Source organism: Elaeis guineensis, chromosome 1, assembly GCF_000442705.2.
Source record: "Elaeis guineensis isolate ETL-2024a chromosome 1, EG11, whole genome shotgun sequence".
Lineage (NCBI taxonomy): Eukaryota > Viridiplantae > Streptophyta > Magnoliopsida > Arecales > Arecaceae > Elaeis > Elaeis guineensis.
Window position 1 is genome coordinate 182,030,767 of NC_025993.2, and position 18,920 is coordinate 182,049,686.

General features: G+C 37.1%; 1 protein-coding gene across 1 annotated transcript; it reads left to right on the top strand.

Annotated features, from left to right (window-relative positions):
- The first annotated feature begins 6,225 nt into the window (after positions 1–6,225).
- Positions 6,226–17,486, top strand: LOC105039988 (putative disease resistance protein RGA3). The gene is made up of 4 exons (XM_073250649.1): positions 6,226–8,426; positions 15,788–16,587; positions 16,828–16,905; positions 17,056–17,486. The coding sequence occupies exons 1-2, from the start codon at positions 6,520–6,522 to the stop codon at positions 16,407–16,409; spliced, it is 2,529 nt and encodes an 842-aa protein (XP_073106750.1). The 5' UTR covers positions 6,226–6,519; the 3' UTR covers positions 16,410–16,587; positions 16,828–16,905; positions 17,056–17,486.
- Positions 17,487–18,920: the final 1,434 nt, after the last annotated feature.

The window sequence follows — 18,920 nt, forward strand, 5'->3', positions numbered from 1 at the left end:
AAAAAAAAAAAAAAAGTCATATCTTGTCCTTTTCTGTTAATGAAGTAATAAGAGCTGCATCAATTAGCAAGTGGGAGGCATTTCCTTTTCTTTATTTTCTTTATTTTTAGTGGGGTAGAGTATTCTTGTTTATGCTATTGATAATGATATTATATCAAACTAAAACGTTACGCGATCGAAAATGGCAGGTGCATTCGAAATAGGGTTAATCTTATTGATGATGCTCTTACATAAAAGGACAAAGGTTGGGTCCAACTAGAAACATACGGCCAGCATAATAATTGTAATGCGGTATAATGATCTTGGCAGATAAAATTGTTGATTAGGTTAATTTTATCATACATATTTTGGATCATCTAATAATAAATTAATATATAATTTAAAAAATAATTTTTTTTAAATAATAAAAATTATCAACTAGCCAATCATAGCTAACAATAAATTTTTTTATTTAAAATTTTCGATCAAATTTAAATAATAATATATTTTTTTCAACTAATAGACAATGTGTTGATTTATTATTGGATAGTCTAAGATGCACGTGATAGAATTATTTTAATCAATAATTTTTTCGACAAGAATTTAGTTAGAAAAAAAATTAAGATCAAAGAAAGCCATCATAAGTTAAGAGGGATGTCATCATCAGCCTATCACATATAGAAATGGATGCCAATTGAATAAAAATTTTTTGATATGTATGCAGAAAAAAAATTATATAGAGCAAAATTCTCTTTTTCCGGTTTGCCATGGTATATGAAAATCTAACAACCATATCAGGACGATCCATTTACAAGCACCTTTTCTTCTTGTGACACTTTCCTCCTCCTTCCATCCATGAATTTTTTTTAATTCAAATAAAAATGGCATAATTATTTTGAGAATAATCCTACATCAATTCATTTTTCCAATCTTTAGATGTTTTTGCTATAGCAGGAGGGGCACTTGATTCTTTGTGCATAAGCCCAATAAAATTGTTTCTTTTTTTTTTTGTGTGTTCCAGTGATAACAAAACTAGCATAGAGTTTCCATGATCAAACAATTTTTTTTGCTACTAGAATGTATTATTTTTATTTCAATGAAGTAGAAAGCTAAACTAATATAAGAACTTTGAAAGAGAATGGAACCAACAACTGGGGAATCCAATATAAAATTGAGTTTAATCCATCAGACAAAGAAAAGAAAAATATAGAAACAACTTCTCAATTGTAATCCAATTTTACTTATATCTCCTCAGCTTTAAAACTATCGAATTAATCTTTTAAATTTTTGAAATATTTTAAAGTGAGCCTACTATTTATTTACCAACAAATAGTGATAGTTTGCCATTTCAATAGATGAAAATACTCCTTGATCATATAGGAAATATCACCATTGAGAAAGGGATGGAGTTGGAGGGATCCGCTATAGAGAAAGAGGGTGAGATTGGAGGAGGAGGAAAATGGATGAAGAGAAAGGGGAAGGAGGATTGCCAGTAAGGAAGGGATGAAGATGGAGAGAACTATCATGAAAGGAAAGAGCTCATGGACAAACGTAGAGGAGGATAATGAGTGGGAGGAGGAGGAGGTAAGGAGGAAGAAGGTATTGTTGGCAAGAAGGGATAGAGATGGAGGGAACCACTATAGAAGGGGAGGGCTCATAGGCTAGCTTGAAAGAAGAGAAGGAGAAGAGGGTAAGGAGGAAGGAGAGGAAAAGAGGGGACACCAGTGAAGAATGAGTAAAGATGGAGAGAGCTATTGTAGAGGAAGAAAGCTTATGAGTAAACTTAAAGAAAAATGATGATGAGAAGGAGAAGGTGAAGAGAAAGGGGAGGAGAAAAGAGGTGTTGCTAATAAGAAGGGATGAAGATAGAGGGAGATGGCTCATAAGCGAACTTGGAGGAGGAAGATGAGGAGGAGAAGTAGGTGAGAAGGAAGGGGAGAAGAAGAAAGGAGGGATCACTGGTAAGAAATGAGGAAAGGTGAAGGAAACCACGGTGGAGGAGGAGGACTTATGGTAGGCTTAGAAGAGGAGGACAAGGAGAAGAAGTGAGTGAGGAGAAAAAAAGAAGAAGAAGAGGTTACTAGTGAAGATGGATGGAGATAGAGGGGCTACCATGGAGGAGGGCTCATAGATGGGCGTGGAGGAGAATGATAAAGAGAAGAAAGGGATGAAGAGGAAGGAGAGAATGAGAAGGAGGAAGGCGGAGGGATGTCAACGAAGGAAGGGAGCAATTAAAAAGGAGGAAGGAGATAGGAATAAGGATAGTTTAGGTATTTTATAAAATGATAATATTATATGATGATCACATGACATCATTCTATTAATAGAGATAAACAGTAGGACTACTTTGAAATATTTTGAGAACTTAGAAAGGCTCATTTAATACTTTTTAAAGTCAAGAAGATGTAAGAAAAATTGAGCTAAAGTTGAGAAGAAATTTTTATAATTTATCCAAAAAAAAAGATGATAAGAAACATCCAGATTTCATTGAGTTAATGAAAAAGGTTATATGGAGAAAGAGTTCATCAAGGATAAAATATGTATATAGAAAAAAGATAAAATATAACGGGAGCCCATTTAATAACAAAAACAAAGGTGTTACATTATATAAGTCAAATTTTTAATAAGATTTTTTTTATTAAGCTTATGAAAAAATATTACAATAGCTGCAGCTTTCTCAACACGCTTAACCATTATTTTGACATTGACTTAGTCTTATCACAACCTAAGATCTATCCAAAAAGACTAGCTGGAAGATATTATTTAGACTCTTTTATCCTCTATAAATATTCAAAATATTTCAAACGAATAACCTATGTCAGGCTAAATACATATCCGCATGGATCCTTGATACTCTCTCAATTTATACCCCGATATCTTTGCCAAACTAAGAATATAAATTTATATAGATCTATTTATAGATATCATGATTGGTTTGTGACTAATCTCAATGAATTTATGCTGCATATTCTCTATTCTATATAGATATGAGCTAGATCGGCTCCAATACCATTTGTCATATTTTATAATTTTATTTAAAAAAATTAGTTAAAAAATATTATTTAGATTTTTTAATTCCGTATAGACATGTAAGATATTCTCAACGAATAATTGATGTAAGGTTAGATGGATCCTCGACAATCTATCATATTTTTATAGATTAATCTTATCTAATAATTTTTTATATTTTTATAAAACTGCACACATTTATCTGTACTGTGCACATGCCTCTGGATGAACAGTCCAAAAGGAATCTCGATAATGGAGGTAAGGTTTCCTGCAAACCTTTGTTTTTTTTGGATAAAAAATTTTTAATGTCACATCTTCATCTTCTTCTTCCCACTTTAGACCAACAATCCCAAATGAATCTCAATAATTAGGGTGTGGTCTCCTACAAACTTTTAGATAGTATTTGGTTACCCTTTTTCTATTTCTGAAATAAAAATATGAATTTTTAAAGAATAGCTATTCACCATATCTATTTCAGATTTCTGTTTGGTTGGAAATCTGCTATTCCATCAAAAATAAGGTACAATTAATCCAGTGTTAATTATTCCATATGTCTGAAATAAGGTACAATTAATACTCATTAAAGATTTAAAATAAGCATTCCATAGTCCACCATAGAATAGCTAAATCAGGTAGATGGAAAAAAAGTGTAATTAATGTAGGGTTGAATGGAATTGCTAAACTTGCAGGGCTCACCATCATTTTTTCTAGTGTTTGAGGGAATAAGATGGAATAAGTCCTTATTTCACCTAGAATAAGAGCATCCAAACACTGCCTTAATGTCATATCTTGATCTTCTTCTTCCCGTTAAAGAGAAACACTGCTAGCATACGCAAGCTCCTATGTTCACATTCTTGGTGCAACGCTAGTCAAGTCATCCTCTTTGTCTATTGTGATGCTTGATGGAGATTGGATTAAAAATTCTAATGTGTGGAGATAACCTAAGTAAGAAAAATGGATGGACATTTGCTTTGTTTTGTTTTGTGAGAGAAGTTGCCTTACAATCCTCAAGGGATATAGAGAGGTCAAGTTTTGCTAGCTTCGCCTACTTTGGAGCTAGGCCCTAGTTGGTTTCATTGGTTTTTTGATCCTTTTCTGGTTGAAGGTATCATAGCTCGGCTCATCCAATATTTAGCCTAACTAATCATAATGTCTTTTTTTTTTTTGGAAAGAAAAGGAGGTAGAGACTGCCACCTGTCATTGATGAAATAGAAGAATGTTTATAGGAGTTCTTACGGCGGCTAATAGCTGAGAGCGCTCAGTAGCTCAGGAGATTTAGCAAGGCGAGGAAAAAGGAGTGTTATAGGGGAACAAAACCCTGAACAAGATCTCATTAAGGGAGATGACCTGAACGCCAAGAGATACAACGATTCTTCCTTTCTTTCTGTCGTCATAGTGTCATCACAGACATCCCACACCCTACAAAATGTTTACAAAGATAGCAAAAAATTATGATTTTAAATAAAACCAACTTCTCCTTGGCAGACTTCTGGTTCATGTGGACTTGGATACTAATTAATTGATTGTAGTCTACATGCATCATCTCGTATTGTCGTTACCTACTATTGGTAACATGAACAATCATCTTATTCTCTAAAAAATCTAATATAAAACTAAAGTATAGAAATAATGCTGGTGTTCTACTGCAATACAATGTAATAATGTTGATGAATGCAGGTATCAATGCTTTTGAAACCTTAGCGCATGGAGAAAAGAAATCAAGCTCATCCTAATAATAACAATAATAATAACAGTAATATGTAACACAAACCATAAAAATAAACAACATCTTCGACTTTTTTAAAAGAAAAGTGTATTCCATAGACAATGTTTCAACCAACTGAATAGTTAAAAATAAAGAAAAGGCAAAGACAACTCCAGAATAAAATAAATCATTCCTATCCCATTGATGACGCTATCTTATATCAAACTAAAACTTACGCCAGGGAAACTAGGTGCGTTGGGAATAGATTGTCATGCCTATCTAATTGATGGCGCCCTTAAATCAAAGGAGAAGGGTAGGGTCCAACTATCATGCATGGGACCATTTTGATGATCCTATGCTGTTTAGGCCCTTAGGCCATGCATTTAGATGCATGAAAGCTTGTTTTCGGACGTCATATATAGCTCATGACTATACTTTTGGCACCGGCATGCATGAGCATCAAGGCTTTCGACTGTCCACGGAGCTTCAAAACCAACCCTTCCGACATTAAAATCAGGAAGGAAAGAAAATTTAAAAAAATACGTTCGAAATAAAGTAAGTGATAAAAATGCTTATGCCAGTACAAGTGCTACTTCACCAAACCAGAAATAATAATAAAAAAATTAAATGACAGCTTTCACATGAAGTTCGTAAGGGCAGACCCGTCAACAAGTCGCATGTGATTTCGGGGCTCCGAAGGCAAATTGAAAACATACATATTGGAGTAAAATAAATAAATAAAATGATAATTTTAGAGTAGAATAACCAACATATATAGCTCTTTCATGTCACATGTTTTGCTTCGGATGGGTGGAGAGGGTGCAGGATCGATCTTAGGACAGATCGAATTGGACGACAGTCTCTGATCCAACGTTAATGTTTTAATAAAATATAAAAATATTTTTCTATAATATTATAATAAAAAAATAATTAAATAAATTAATGTTGAATTTCATATGTTATTTAACGAATATATTTTTAAAAAATTATTATATATAGATTAATTTTTTAATAATAATTAATATTTAAAATATATTAAATTTTAATAGAAAAGATTTTATTTTATTTTATTTTATTTCAGAACTAAAAAATATCAGGACCCGCCCTGAGGGGGTGCAAACACTTATTAAAGTTATCTTTCTGGAGAGGAAGCTGTGCCCCTACCAATTCCATGCCAGCTCTCCATCCTCCCATTGTCTTGCACTCCGAGGAAAAAAAAGATGGCCATGATTGCAGATGCCTTTGTCTCCAAATTGTGTGAGGTTTTATTAACCTCCGCAATAGAAGAGGCCGCCAAGATCTTGGGTGTGCCCGACGAAATCAAGAAGCTCCACAGGAGGCTGAAGAGGATGCAAGATGTTCTCTCTGATGCAGAGGATCGACGCTTCGACAGCCAGGCCATCAATCGTTGGCTGAATGAGCTGCGAGATCTCATGTACGATGCAGAAGATATCATCGATGAATGCTGGATCGAGGGTGAGAAACATCTCAGCTCAAAGTCATCCTCATCTCCTCGTGTTGAGTCGGTACGTTGTTGCTTTCCTCCTATTGCTTGCTTGCACAAAGTTAGATTCCATCATGAGATTGGAAATAGAATTAGAGATCTCAACCATAGGCTTGATGAACTTGCCAAGGACAAAGCTGAGCTCAATCTTACACCTGCTTCTCATCGTGACCGCTATAAGAGTACTAGAACAAGATACGGGACATCCCCTGTTGTTGAGCCTGAAGTTGTGGGCGAGAATATTGAGACTGACACGAGGATTTTGGCTGACCTGTTGATTAAGGAACACAAAAAAAAAATTCCAATCTTTGCTATTGTTGGCATGGGTGGGATAGGCAAAACTACTCTTGCTCAGAAGATTTACAATGATGAGAAGCTTCGGGATAACTTCAACCAAATGCCACGGATTTGGTTGTGCGTGTCCCAAGATTTCTCCGAGTCCGAATTGCTGAAATCTATCATAAAGCAAGCTGGAGGTGATCCTGGAGAGACCAAGGAGAAGGAAGTGCTTGAACCCATGCTTTGCCAAGTCATCATGAACAAGAAATTCTTTTTAGTCTTGGATGATGTTTGGGATGCTCAAGTATGGGATGAGCTATTGAGGAAGCCCTTGCAGAATGGTTTGGCAGATAGTAGAATTTTGATAACAACTAGAAATATAAACATTGCTAAACAAATGGGTGCAATATACAATCATATGGTGGAGAAGTTGTCTCGAGAAGATGGTTGGTCACTAATTTGCAAGATGGTGTTCGAGGAAGGGGATGAACAAGATATGCATGACTTGAGTGATACAGGGATGAAAATTGTAGAGAAATGCGATGGCCTTCCACTTGCTCTTAGGACTGTTGGCGGGGTTCTTCGAACCAAGGCCAAAAGGCAATCGGAATGGTTACAGGTCCTTCATAGCCCAGCATGGTCTTTTGCAAAGCTTCCAGATGGGATGATGGGTGCTTTATACTTGAGCTATCAAGATTTACCACCTCCTCTCAAGCAGTGCTTCACTTGCCTTTCATTATTTCCTGAGGACTACCTAATTACTAGAGATCCTTTCGTCAATAGTTGTATGGCAGAGGGCTTTGTAACATCAGAAGGCAGTATGCCCTTGCATGATGTGGTAGAAGGGTATTGGAGGGAGTTGGTGCAAAGGAATCTTCTACAGCCAGATCCTAGTTGGTATGATGAACAAGGTTGTAGGATGCATGACCTCTTGCGATCTCTAGCACAGCATATAGCACAGGATGAGTGCTTCGTCGGAGATGCACAAGCCTTTGAAAGAAAGATCGGGGCGTCATCATCATCATCGATAAAACTACGCCGTTTATCAATTGTAGATGAAAAATTAGAAACCATACCTGACTTGATAAAGGAACAGACATCCTTGAGGACCTTGTTATTAATCCGTAGCCCACTTATTCATGATCTTCCAGAGGATCTCTTCAGAAAGCTGAGGAGTCTAAGGGTTCTAGACTTAAGTAAAACAACCATTAACAATGTACCGACTTCCTTGGGAGATCTTGTACATCTTAGATACCTTGATCTCCATGCGACTCCAATAAGAGAGATACCGGAGAGTATAGCGAATCTTAAAAATCTCCAATTTCTGACGCTTCATAATTGTAAATATTTGCACAGCCTCCCTAGTGGCATCCTCGGGTTAATCAGTCTAAGGAGGCTGGTTGTTCGGGATACACCAATTGATGGTCTGCCTATGGGAATAGGGAGACTGCAAAAACTACATTCAATTTGGGGATTTGTGGTGAATGATAGCGAGGGCCGCAGGTCTGGAGCAGGAGATGATAGAAAGCAGGAGCACCAGGGACAGCAACAAGGGAGGTTCTGCACCTTGGAAGAGTTGAAATCCCTCTCCCAACTCAAGTATCTTAGCATATACAAGTTGGAGAGGGTGTCAAACAGGGCTGAAGCAAGAGCTGCTGCACTTCAAGCCAAGCCCCATCTTGTCGAACTAGAAATGCATTGCACCTTATCAAGCAGCTCTTCTGATGTGCAGCAGCCTGGTGCAAATGATTACGGGAAGGAAGAAATCAAGAGAATAGAGGAGGTCTTCGAGGAGCTCCACCCCCCACCATGCCTTGAAGTGCTCGGCATTAGTGGTTACTTCGGCCATGAGTTTCCCGGCTGGATGATGACACCCTCCCCGTCATCACTTCGCAACCTACGAAGGCTGGATCTGACGAATTGTGCCCTATGCCAGCCACTACCACCCTTAGGTTTGTCACGCCCCGAACCCAACACCCGGATCGGATACGTGATGGCCGCACACTCCTTAGAGCAAGCCCTAAAGAATATGCAAGGCCAAAATAAATCATTACAATCTTATCAACCATAATATTTAATTTCAACAGTAATTCATAAAACTTGCATAATAACAATTAACATTCCTCCAATTCTCTGATCAGATACTATGACACTCTATTTATCCTTCTGCTCACCCGTAAATCCAAGCCATAGCCAATCTAAGTCATCCTGCAACTCTGAGAAGAAAAAGAAAGATGAAGGGGTGTGAGCTTTACAGCCCAGTAAGAATTCCCATATCACACTGATATAGTAATATAGTCTGAAAATAAGGATAAGCAATAAAATATAAAATCTCATGTTCAATGTCCAGAATAATGCAAACATTCATAAATTTTCTGTCTTGTCAAAATAGATGCATCATCATATGTTAACCGGTGAAACACTTTTGTTCAACAATTGTTTCATATCTTATCTTTCATTTCTCCTTTCATAATCATATGATTTTAACATTTTCTTTCTGGCTCTGGACTATCCAAGTCTATACCTCAGTCATCATCCGGATCGAATCCACTTTAAAAAGTCTTTCAAGACTGTCCCAGGATGAGCTCCTGGCCGGCTGTCCCACGTACCAAAGTCCGTGAGAGGCTGTCCCAGGCATAAGCTCCTGGCGGGCTGTCCCAGGCATGAGCTCCTGGCCGGCTGATCCACCTGTAAGCCAGTGGGGGCTGTCCCAGGCATAAGCTCCTGGCGGGCTGTCCCAGGCATAAGCTCCTGGCCGGCTGTTCCACATGACAAGGCTAGTCCATACCATATATCTCTTTCTTTTCATTTAATCATTATGTGTTGATTTCATCAATCAATTATGTCTTGCATTATGATCAATTCAGATATGTCATATCCATATAATCATGCCATCAATCTCTGATACATATATATTGACATAACATACTCATTGCTCAAAATCAAATAACAGTATCTCAGGTATAATAAATTCATCGATCTCAAATCCGACGATGCAAAACCAACGATGCAAGACCAACAGTAAAATAGCATATACATAATAGTGATCATGTACAGGGATTCTTACCTTTACCGGTGACTGATCCAAACACAGAAATTAATGTTCTTCTTTGATTTATGAATTTCTTTAACAAAATATTCCACTCGATATCATTTGCAGACAATCATCTCTTCGTAACCCTGATCAAATATAAAGATCATATATGGAGAAAATTATCGATAATCGACCTGATAACACAAATCTAGGATCTCTCTTAGGATTAACCAAAATTAGGATTTACCTAAGTATCTGGATCCTCCACTGATCCATAAGACTTCTAGAGAGAAAAAAATCCATGAAGAGAGAGAAAATTTTAGAGAGAGAAAGTAGAGAGAGAAAGTGGAGAGAGAAATCTTCATATCCTTCCGATGAGGCACTCATGATCGAGATCATCAGAGGTCCTATCAGGGTAACTCAATATGAATCAAGTGTTACAAATTTTGAATAGGATCGAACTGGGATCAGATCTACCGCACGAATTTCGGAGCAACCTCAGATCATCTTATTTTCATCTTCAAGTTTATTCTAGGGTTCATAATGCAATCAGAGAAGAAGAAAAGATCCCAGAGAGACAAAATCCGTAAAGAGAGAGAAAAGTCTAGAGAGAGAATCTAGAGAGAGAAAATGTAGAGAGAGAAGGTAGAGAGAGGAGAGAGAAAAGAGAGAGAAAGAAGAGAGAAAGGAGAGAGAGGAAAATTCTCTCTCTTCTTCTTCTTCTTATTTTATTTTATTTTATTTTATTTTTTTATTCTTTTTCTTTTTCCTTTTTCTATTCTTTTTTTTTTCCTTTTTCTTTTCTTTTTCTTTTCTTCTTCTTCTTCCTTTCTTCTTTTCTTCCCGCGGCCACCATTGGCTGAAACAGGGGAGGACCGTGAGGTCCCCCCCCTCGATGGCTCGGGCTCCGACGGCTTGGTCGGAGATCCGGCAACAGGTGGAGGCGGCGGTGAGCAATGGACGGCCGGCGGCGAGGTTCGGCCGGCAAAAAATCAAAAAGAGATCGGAAAAACAGGGGATTTCTTGTTCATGAATTTTCCGGCGAAGACGGTGGCCGACGGCGAGGCTTTGGGCCAGGGGAGAAAGGGAAGAGGGAGAGGAAGAAGGGGAGGGGCTTACCTCGAGCTCCGGCAGCCGAGAAGAACTCCGGCAATCTTTTTCTTTTCCATCTAAGAACCCGCGGATCCTTTTGAAAAAAAATCCCTCAATCTCTCAAAATCTCGTGATAAAAACCTAAAGGAAGGGGAAAGGGGATTTTATAGAGGAGGAATCCGATTTTTACTCGGATTCCCCACTCCTTTTCACGGTGGGAAGAAGACTCTCAACGGGAGTCTTCTTCCTCCCGATTCCTCTGTTTTTTTTTTTTTTTTTTTTCTGGGTCGTTACATTCTCCCCTCCTTAAAATAATTTCGTCCTCGAAATTAGGTTATGTCGTTTGAGATATCTATTTCAAAGTATACATTCTTCATGTCATTCTCAAGCTTACAATAATGTCTTTTATTTCTCATGATCTTGTTATAACAAAAATTATTTGAAATCTCAAACTCATCCCTTCTTATTGATTTCTCAACTTTTTGAAGAACTGTAACATTTTGGACTTGTATTAATATACCACCATTACATTTCACTCGAAATTCATAATTATCTCAGACTACCCTTGATAGAAAGTAAATAAAAAAAGGTCGAACATTGGACAATCTTCACGATTATCGATTTCTTTCTTCTCTTGACATTCCAACAAATTTTATATGTAGACTCTCATCTTAAGAAAAATCTCAATCTTCTATATCAGTTCGAGTAACAATATTAAATTTTAAAAAAAATATGAGATCTATGTCAGGACATTCTAAATTTGAACTAATATCAGAACTATCAAGCTATTAATAAACTTGAGATATCTAAAAATTTTTTGGCATTATCTATAATGAAACAACCTACTAACAAAAATTATCCGACTATGATCAGATTAAAAATTATTCTTTATTAACAACTAATGTATTCCATAATATCTTCAGAATCAAAGAATTAATATTTCTAATCAATTTAACCCACCATGCTTTTGCTGCGCACTTTGATCTTAATTTATCAATTTATATAATTATATCAAAGATAAAAATATCTTTATATGTTAGATCAATCCAGAATAGATCCAACCTTCAAATTTCATATAAGACTTACGGCAAAATTTTAAGTTTTTTTATCTTTACTACCTTTGGGTATAGCATATAAAATTAAATCTTGATCTACTTCCTATATTTGAAATCATTATATAAGTTTCATCACTTTTCAAAAAATCCGACATGTCTAGAATTAATTGGAGTTAATCTTAAATTTACTTTACAATCATTTAGATAATTTCTAAATCAATCTTTCTTTTTAAAAGAATTAATTCTAACTTGACAACTAAAAGAACTCAAGCCAACATCCTTATGAGTAGAATCAACTTGATTATTTCTTATAGAGCTCTCTTCATCACAACCCTTAATATTAATCGATAAATCCATAGAAAATCTTGTCCCTTGTATAAGTCATTCAAAATTTAACACTAGCAAAATGTCTTAGTTCAATTTAAAAAATATCTAAACTTTGACTTGAATAATTCATACACTTCACCATCTTCAACAATCACCAAGAAAATAAAAAAAAAATCTAATCCAAAGATAATAATATGAATTATTAAAGATTTCATCATAACCTGTATATCATACTTTGATAAAATAAATTTTCTTCTTTACTTTAACAACAATATCAAAATACTTTTGATCTACTTAGAAAAATAAACTTTTGACTTGAAATTCAATGCAACTTGAAAGATCAAGGAATCATATTCAGAATATGATATTTTGAGTAACCAAAAATTTTACCAAGATGTGTATCTCATATTCTCATAATAAAATTCAAGTATATTTTTCATTTAAAATTGAGTTTCATATATGATCCTCTTATAGGTTCAGTGTTCAAAAAAATATTTCTCTCTCATATGATGAAATTTCTTCTTAGACCATACCCTAATTAATTTTCTTTTGATAAGTCCAAAAATTTATAATGCTCAAATAATTAACATCAAAATCAGAAAAGTTATCATAATTTCTTTCTATATAAGTTTAGTATTCCAAAATCATTGAGTATACTCAACATTACATATCAATACCTCCCACTTCATTCTAAGGTCAACTCTTTTCATACTTAGGTCAACCTTACTAATTGAAATCCAAGATATAACTCGTCAATTTTATTATAGATAACATATGCCACTTATGCATAAATTCCATCTTAATATCTATTGATTCGAAATCTAAATATTAAATCTTCTCTTTCATATCTATCGTGTTCCTCATGATCATAACCTAAGTTCAGATATCACTAGAATTACAATTCTGAATAATTATAACCTTAAACTCAAATACCACTTAAATCATATTTTCTAGTGATCATAACCTAAACTCTAATATCATTCTATCATACCTTTAATGATCAAAATCTTAAACTCCGATATTATCAATCATACTCTAGTGATTATAATCCCAAAGTTTTGATATCACTTATATGACAATCCCTAGTGACCTTAAACTTGGGTTCTAGTACTGTTCTGTCATATCCTAATCACTTGTATCATTGTCTCCGAATAAACGTAACCTAAGCTCTAAGCTCAAATGCCACTCTGTCACATCCTACTGATCTTATATAAAGTTTTAATATCTTTTCATAATCTCTAGTGATCTTAAACCTAAGCTCTGATATTATTCTATAATATTCTAATCACTTATATCATAATCCCTAATGATCATAACCTATGCTCTGATACCATTCTGTCACGCCCCGAACCCAACACCCGGATCGGATACGTGATGGCCGCACACTCCTTAGAGCAAGCCCTAAAGAATATGCAAGGCCAAAATAAATCATTACAATCTTATCAACCATAATATTTAATTTCAACAGTAATTCATAAAACTTGCATAATAACAATTAACATTCCTCCAATTCTCTGATCAGATACTATGACACTCTATTTATCCTTCTGCTCACCCGTAAATCCAAGCCATAGCCAATCTAAGTCATCCTGCAACTCTGAGAAGAAAAAGAAAGATGAAGGGGTGTGAGCTTTACAGCCCAGTAAGAATTCCCATATCACACTGATATAGTAATATAGTCTGAAAATAAGGATAAGCAATAAAATATAAAATCTCATGTTCAATGTCCAGAATAATGCAAACATTCATAAATTTTCTGTCTTGTCAAAATAGATGCATCATCATATGTTAACCGGTGAAACACTTTTGTTCAACAATTGTTTCATATCTTATCTTTCATTTCTCCTTTCATAATCATATGATTTTAACATTTTCTTTCTGGCTCTGGACTATCCAAGTCTATACCTCAGTCATCATCCGGATCGAATCCACTTTAAAAAGTCTTTCAAGACTGTCCCAGGATGAGCTCCTGGCCGGCTGTCCCACGTACCAAAGCCCGTGAGAGGCTGTCCCAGGCATAAGCTCCTGGCGGGCTGTCCCAGGCATGAGCTCCTGGCCGGCTGATCCACCTGTAAGCCAGTGGGGGCTGTCCCAGGCATAAGCTCCTGGCGGGCTGTCCCAGGCATAAGCTCCTGGCCGGCTGTTCCACATGACAAGGCTAGTCCATACCATATATCTCTTTCTTTTCATTTAATCATTATGTGTTGATTTCATCAATCAATTATGTCTTGCATTATGATCAATTCAGATATGTCATATCCATATAATCATGCCATCAATCTCTGATACATATATATTGACATAACATACTCATTGCTCAAAATCAAATAACAGTATCTCAGGTATAATAAATTCATCGATCTCAAATCCGACGATGCAAAACCAACGATGCAAGACCAACAGTAAAATAGCATATACATAATAGTGATCATGTACAGGGATTCTTACCTTTACCGGTGACTGATCCAAACACAGAAATTAATGTTCTTCTTTGATTTATGAATTTCTTTAACAAAATATTCCACTCGATATCATTTGCAGACAATCATCTCTTCGTAACCCTGATCAAATATAAAGATCATATATGGAGAAAATTATCGATAATCGACCTGATAACACAAATCTAGGATCTCTCTTAGGATTAACCAAAATTAGGATTTACCTAAGTATCTGGATCCTCCACTGATCCATAAGACTTCTAGAGAGAAAAAAATCCATGAAGAGAGAGAAAATTTTAGAGAGAGAAAGTAGAGAGAGAAAGTGGAGAGAGAAATCTTCATATCCTTCCGATGAGGCACTCATGATCGAGATCATCAGAGGTCCTATCAGGGTAACTCAATATGAATCAAGTGTTACAAATTTTGAATAGGATCGAACTGGGATCAGATCTACCGCACGAATTTCGGAGCAACCTCAGATCATCTTATTTTCATCTTCAAGTTTATTCTAGGGTTCATAATGCAATCAGAGAAGAAGAAAAGATCCCAGAGAGACAAAATCCGTAAAGAGAGAGAAAAGTCTAGAGAGAGAATCTAGAGAGAGAAAATGTAGAGAGAGAAGGTAGAGAGAGGAGAGAGAAAAGAGAGAGAAAGAAGAGAGAAAGGAGAGAGAGGAAAATTCTCTCTCTTCTTCTTCTTCTTATTTTATTTTATTTTATTTTATTTTTTTATTCTTTTTCTTTTTCCTTTTTCTATTCTTTTTTTTTTTCCTTTTTCTTTTCTTTTTCTTTTCTTCTTCTTCTTCCTTTCTTCTTTTCTTCCCGCGGCCACCATTGGCTGAAACAGGGGAGGACCGTGAGGTCCCCCCCCTCGATGGCTCGGGCTCCGACGGCTTGGTCGGAGATCCGGCAACAGGTGGAGGCGGCGGTGAGCAATGGACGGCCGGCGGCGAGGTTCGGCCGGCAAAAAATCAAAAAGAGATCGGAAAAACAGGGGATTTCTTGTTCATGAATTTTCCGGCGAAGACGGTGGCCGACGGCGAGGCTTTGGGCCAGGGGAGAAAGGGAAGAGGGAGAGGAAGAAGGGGAGGGGCTTACCTCGAGCTCCGGCAGCCGAGAAGAACTCCGGCAATCTTTTTCTTTTCCATCTAAGAACCCGCGGATCCTTTTGAAAAAAAATCTCTCAATCTCTCAAAATCTCGTGATAAAAACCTAAAGGAAGGGGAAAGGGGATTTTATAGAGGAGGAATCCGGTTTTTACTCGGATTCCCCACTCCTTTTCACGGTGGGAAGAAGACTCTCAACGGGAGTCTTCTTCCTCCCGATTCCTCTGTTTTTTTTTTTTTTTTTTTTCTGGGTCGTTACAGGGTTTGCTACAACAACTAGATTACCTCTGGATTCAAGGTGCTTCCGCAATCACGAGCATCGGGCGTGAATTCTTGTTATTGGGCTCTTGCATCTCCTCCTATTTCCCCAAACTACGGGAACTTGGATTTAAAGACATGCCAAGTTGGGAAGAATGGTGGTGGGGGTGTGAGGAGGAGGACAACCAGACAACATCATTGCTACCTTCTCTCAAGATTTTGAAGATTGCCGAATGTCCGAAGTTGAGGTCTCTTCCGGAGAGCCTTCTCTGTCAGGCCGCCGTCCTGGAGTATTTATATATTGAAGGTGCTCACAGCCTGAGAGAAGTACAAAACTTCCCCTCTCTTACAAAATTGACCATAGTGGACAACTCGAGTTTGAAGAGAGTGTTCAACTTTCCTGCGCTCAAACACCTGGACGTTGAAGCTTGCAAGGAGTTGATGTATGTGGAAAGTGTGGATGCCGTGGAGCACATGGAGCTCAATGATCAAGAAGCAGAGTCTCTCCCAGAGTGGCTGGTAGGTGCTGGTGAGGAACAACCGCGCTTCCCTTGTCTCCACAAGTTGACTCTAAAAAACAAAATCTGTCGCCGAGGGCTGCCTGACTGGCCTCTGATCCGATGACACATCACCCATCTCATGCTGAAGCGATCAGTTCCTCCTCTCTCTCTCTTTTTGGTTCTTTCTGCAGTTAGGAATGAATCAAAATCTAGACTCCATATTTGACATCTGCTTTGGCAAGCAAGAGATGCAAGATTACTAGCGAACTTCGTGATACTCTGCATCGTTCTCGTCCTTTCAGGTACATATTCTGATCAGATTACTTTATGATACCACTTTTTTAACTATTTTCTTTTCTTGGGGTGGGATAAGCATTATACACCGCACCCTGGAGGCCGGAGCTGCTGCTTTGGTCCATTTCTGTTGATGTCTTAATGTTGCTTAAACAGAGTGCATATGGTATAATCATGAGGACGAATTTTCTAGCCGTCCCCACTAAGTTGTTTCATGATGTGATCCTAAATTTCTTTTCTTTATCAAGGAGTTTGATATCTCTCATCCATCTCCTACAAGAACAAGCAACAGCAATGATTGTGAGCTACAACAAGCAATTTGAAAGGTACAAATGGCTATCAGACCCACAGTTACTGAATTCTCAAGGAAAAAATAGCAATGATTATGACATGCAAAACGCAATTATGAGTTGATATTTCTCGATGGTACTAATTAGTAAAAGTCAAAACTAAACCTCTTTCTTGTCCCCGTGCAGAGAAAGGATTGATGACTGCAAGATGATGAAGGTGCTCCGAACGTCATTATGTCACCTGCGTGGCCAGAGGAAGTTAGCATCGCGGACCAAATCTTATGAGATCAGTGTATTACATTTGGGAGTATGGACACTGGAAAGATATCAATGAAAACATGGAGTCTGTGAGCAAGTACATTATCGAATTGTGCTTTTCCTTCTTTTGAGGACCATAGTTTTTAGGATTTGACTGAGGAAATCATGTTCGACATGTAATTACCATATTTGGATGGACAAGGATCGGAAAGAAATAACATTTTTGTGGACTCAGTTTGCATGAATGCATGAGCTGATGGATTCCTAAACACATAAACCAAATTTCGTACTTTGATGTGAGAGCATGTAACAGCAAAATTCTCTCAATTCCTTCAAGCATTGCCCAAGATTTTTCTACAGATCATGCTTGTCTACGTGACATAATTGTGATATAGAAAACATATGGTATATCCACGATCTATCGAAAAAATACATTTGATGCATCTATGAATGTGACCATATGGATGATGGATTCTGCGGTTAAGGATGCAAATTTGATGGGTTAGGTCAGGTTAAAGGTAGCCTCAAGCTCACTCCACGTTACTATAATCTATGCTTTATCCAGCTCATACCCAAGCTCGGCGCAATGAATGAAAAAGTAAGCTCAGGACATTGATCCTGGTGAACTTCGTGACTTCCTGCTTTTGTTAAAGCAACACCATGAAATAGAAGCCCATCCATGTTATAGGCCATCGAGTCGAAATATTTGATGATGCACTGCTCAAAAATCAATCACAAAAATCTCTAATACACTTGTATGACCATTTAGATTAGTCTCAATTCACATGCACAAAATTTTACTTGGATATAATTTTTAGCAGCATGCACAGGATAACCAGGTCTACCAGCCAATGAGTTTACAAATGGTGCTGAATATAAAAAGAGAAATATAATATTATATATTATACACTTGGTGAATCATTTTTCTTCAAAGTACACATCTTTTATTTCTTTAAGCGAAGATTGGAAATGCTCCAAAGTACGTAAGTCGAGAAAGAAATTAAAAAAAAATATGAGAGTTCTCTTAGCCTTGCAAGACCCGAGCAGGCTCAACATCTTATCTTCGGACCTTTTGTCATTGTCGATGTGGTTTGGGGCAATCATCTCCGCCTGATCATTCTCTTCAATTTTCTTTATATCATATATTGTAGATCTGTACCTTGATTTTGGTTAACACATCCTCGGTTAGCACCGAGCTATGGGAGAAGATGATCATCAGAGTACAGGTATATGGTAGATAAAGATCGTCAGGCACGATCTACTAAATCGATAGTAATTTCTATTTGTCAGCTCAATCCGAATTCTTCTTATCCTCAGACGACCTATCATAGCTCGTACATAACCGACCAATCTCAGCCAATCTGAGATTGTATATCTGTTCCATGGACTCTAGAACCTTGGCCTCGGATGATCTATTATAACTCGTTCGTAGCCGAGTTAAGCTCCTCACCAGATCCATCTCTCTCAAATTGAAAAAGTCTAGATAGAGTGGAATTCCTCTGGATCGAGTCTCTCATAAAAAAAAATATCTTATCCAAATCAATCTGTGTGATAAATCCAGAAATTATTAGAACTCTGAGATGGATATGACTCCAACTCTTCCCCTATAAATAAAGACTCCGAGATTCTTAAGGTATGCAATCGACTCCTCGCTCTCTCCTCTTATTGTTCTCCATCTCCTGACTTGAGTGTCGGAGGGTCTCCACCAGAGAATGCCCGCAGTGAGGACTTTGTTTGCAGATGTTCGGACGGAGCTTCAGCAATAATTTCACCTCGGCCATATCTACCTCAGC